Source organism: Herpailurus yagouaroundi, unplaced genomic scaffold, assembly GCF_014898765.1.
Source record: "Herpailurus yagouaroundi ecotype Mexico unplaced genomic scaffold, PumYag 244, whole genome shotgun sequence".
Taxonomy (NCBI): Eukaryota; Metazoa; Chordata; class Mammalia; order Carnivora; family Felidae; genus Herpailurus; species Herpailurus yagouaroundi.
Genome location: NW_024412461.1, coordinates 12,241 through 15,152, shown reverse-complemented (window position 1 = coordinate 15,152; position 2,912 = coordinate 12,241). Strand labels below are relative to the sequence as shown.

At 33.8% G+C, this 2,912-nt stretch overlaps 1 protein-coding gene across 2 annotated transcripts in view; it reads right to left on the bottom strand.

The window, feature by feature from the left end:
• Positions 1 to 513: 513 nt before the first annotated feature.
• LOC121019861 (complement factor H-related protein 3-like) overlaps positions 514 to 2,912 on the bottom strand; it is a 9,840-nt gene continuing 7,441 nt past the window's right edge. For both annotated transcript variants that reach the window (XM_040459640.1, XM_040459639.1), the window contains exons 3-4: positions 1,209 to 1,403; positions 514 to 794 (exon numbers count right to left, since the gene is read on the bottom strand). In XM_040459640.1, the coding sequence (XP_040315574.1) occupies positions 610 to 794; positions 1,209 to 1,403 (380 nt within the window). In that variant the 3' untranslated portion in view covers positions 514 to 609. The remainder of the gene's footprint in view (positions 795 to 1,208; positions 1,404 to 2,912) is intronic.

Sequence of the window (2,912 nt, the reverse complement as noted above, 5' to 3'; positions counted from 1 at the left end):
GCTTGCAAAGCTCATAAAATTTGGCCCCTCTCCCTTTCCAAACCAATTGCTATGGAGATTTGTTTTCTCGTGTGTGCTCACCTGTGTTTCAGTCTGTCTCTCACCATTCCCTCTGACCACTACTCCTTTCCCACCTCAGTGTTCACAATCTGTTTCTTCTCAGTTTGGGGAAGAAAACTGAATCTCTACACATCTTACTTCATTGACGTGGCTTGTTCTCTACCTTCCGTTGCAGAATTTGTTCTGCTGGTCTTTAGGTTAATTTCTAGGGTATTTAGGACGATTTGATAGTTATCTAGGTGTATTCATGGGATGAGGTAAGCCTAGGATCCTCCTACACCGCCACATCTACCTCCTTCCTCTTGTGTCACCCTATATTAGAGGTTTCTTCCTTGTACTTCCATTACTGTTTTCTTGACTAATGCCTATCAGTAAACATTTATTTTGCTATACATGTATCAAGAAATTTGTATATCCACTCATACACACTTGGGAAAATATAAAACTAAGTAGTTCCATAGGGGAGATAAGAAAGTTGTTATAAATATTTTGTTACAGTCAATATAGATGAGGGTTAGAAAACCATAATACACTGGGATCTCAGATCATTTACTTACTGAGAGGAATGCATTCAGGAGGAGGGAACCAGCCATCCTCTGTACAGGTCATTACAGTCTGCTCATTTTGAAGACTGTGGCCAGAATTGCAGTTAACGCTTACATTTTCACCTTGTAAATATTTAACTCCTTGTTTTGGATACTCTCCATTTTTCAAATGATTGAAGATACATTGTCCTAAAAATAATGAAAATAAGAAACAAAAATTTTTTAAAACCCATAAGTTCAGTGAAAATAGCCATTTAATAATTGTTTCTACAAAATTTAAACTCTAATGCATAAGTATCCAAAATTAAAGCTACTACCAAATGCTGGGGAAAAAATCACTGTTAAATATTTTTATCTTCAGGTTTATAATTAAGTCCTTGTAAATGATATAGTTATTTTCAGAAAGCCTCTATCTTTATCTTTAGTGTGATTTTTATGAAGAACTCTTCATAAAAGAAAAAACTTATATTGGTATTTTTGCTCATAACATTCATCCTTTGGCCTTATGTTAGTGATACTAAGCTTAATTGTATTCACTTATGTGTTTTCCCCCCTCTACTATTTGAAATATTTATACATATACAATTATAAAGGTTGACTTACTGCGGCATGGTACTGCTGGTGACCATCCTTCTTGTGTGCAATGAATATGTTCCCAGGGCTTTTGTGAAACAGTCACAAAATTTTGATCACAGGAATACCAATATTTTTCTCCTACACGTACTGGAAAGTTTTGTCTATAGTTACTTTCACGGTGTAGACTACCATGTTTTATTTCTGGAAAATCACAACGATTCCCTTGCAATAAAAACAAAACAAACAAACACAGTATAAATGATGTTTTACCTTAAGAAAAAAATCAGATGGGAAATGAATTGTTTCACTGGTGAATTATATCCTCTTATTAGTCTAATTTCACTCATTGCATCAGGTTTTCTAGGACAAGAGAAGTTATAAAATTCAGATGACTGGGATACGCTAATGAAGTTAAAATTATATCTTGTGGGTCATATGATATATGAACTTGTATGAAGACTCTTCATAAATAAAACTCTATAGATCTATTTGGGTATGTATATGATCTACCGACTATGTATATCCTAGCCCTGGTATGCAACTTGATTGAGAGATGAAAGTATTGATTTTATTCCTAAGATCATCTATCTTCTTTATTTTCTTTTCTGCTCTCATCAGAAATCAGAGCCCTACCTTTTCTTCTCAGACCAACTCAGTGTTCGGAAATAGTTTGATTTTTTTTAGATAAACATTCATTAATTTACTTTTCTATTTATTCAAATAGTGTAAGAAATATAGAGAAACACATTTTCCATTCATCACATTACACAGAAAACTAACCTTCTAATTAATGCCTGAAAATAATCATCAAGGAAAGTTTTCATTTAATCAGACAAATGAACTAGGACTATTTCTTAATATTCAAATAGTTAAGATTACAGTAAACATTTGATTGTTATTTCTTTTTTTTTTTTAAATTTTTTGTTTTCAACGTTTATTTATTTTTGGGACAGAGAGAGACAGAGCATGAACGGGGGAGGGGCAGAGAGAGAGGGAGACACAGAATCGGAAACAGGCTCCAGGCTCTGAGCCATCAGCCCAGAGCCTGACGCGGGGCTCGAACCCACGGACCGCGAGATCGTGACCTGGCCGAAGTCGGACGCTTAACCGACTGCGCCACCCAGGCGCCCCTAATTGTTATTTCTAATATTAATTGGAGAATGCGGTGTTTTAAAGTATGTCACATGTGTCTCAGAATATATATAACATATATACATGAGGTGATTTAAAATGTCATTCATAGTATGTCATAGCATAGAAGGTCTATATGGCACACATATATGACATATATATCATATATAATGTGGCATATGTTGTAACAGGTACACATCATATATATGAGGTGTTTATAACATGTCATATGTCATATATATTTTTGAATACAAGTGAACATTTAATGCAACCATAGTTCAATACTTTTTAAACACCAAAATGTCATATTTTAACTGAGGTATAATATAATTGCATTTTATTGAGCTTCTTATATATGGAATATTTTTGACACATGTTTAAGTGTTATGCTGTTTATAACACATTTATATATAATATTTCCCAGAAAAAATTTCTGTTTTCATTTAATGATTTAGAGATAATCTAGTACTTTTAATACCATACCAGTATTAGTTTTTTCCCCATAAAATGATTCTATTACAAGAACCGTTGTGCAACACACGAAAAAAAGTTCCAAACACACACACACACACACACACACACACACACACACACACACAC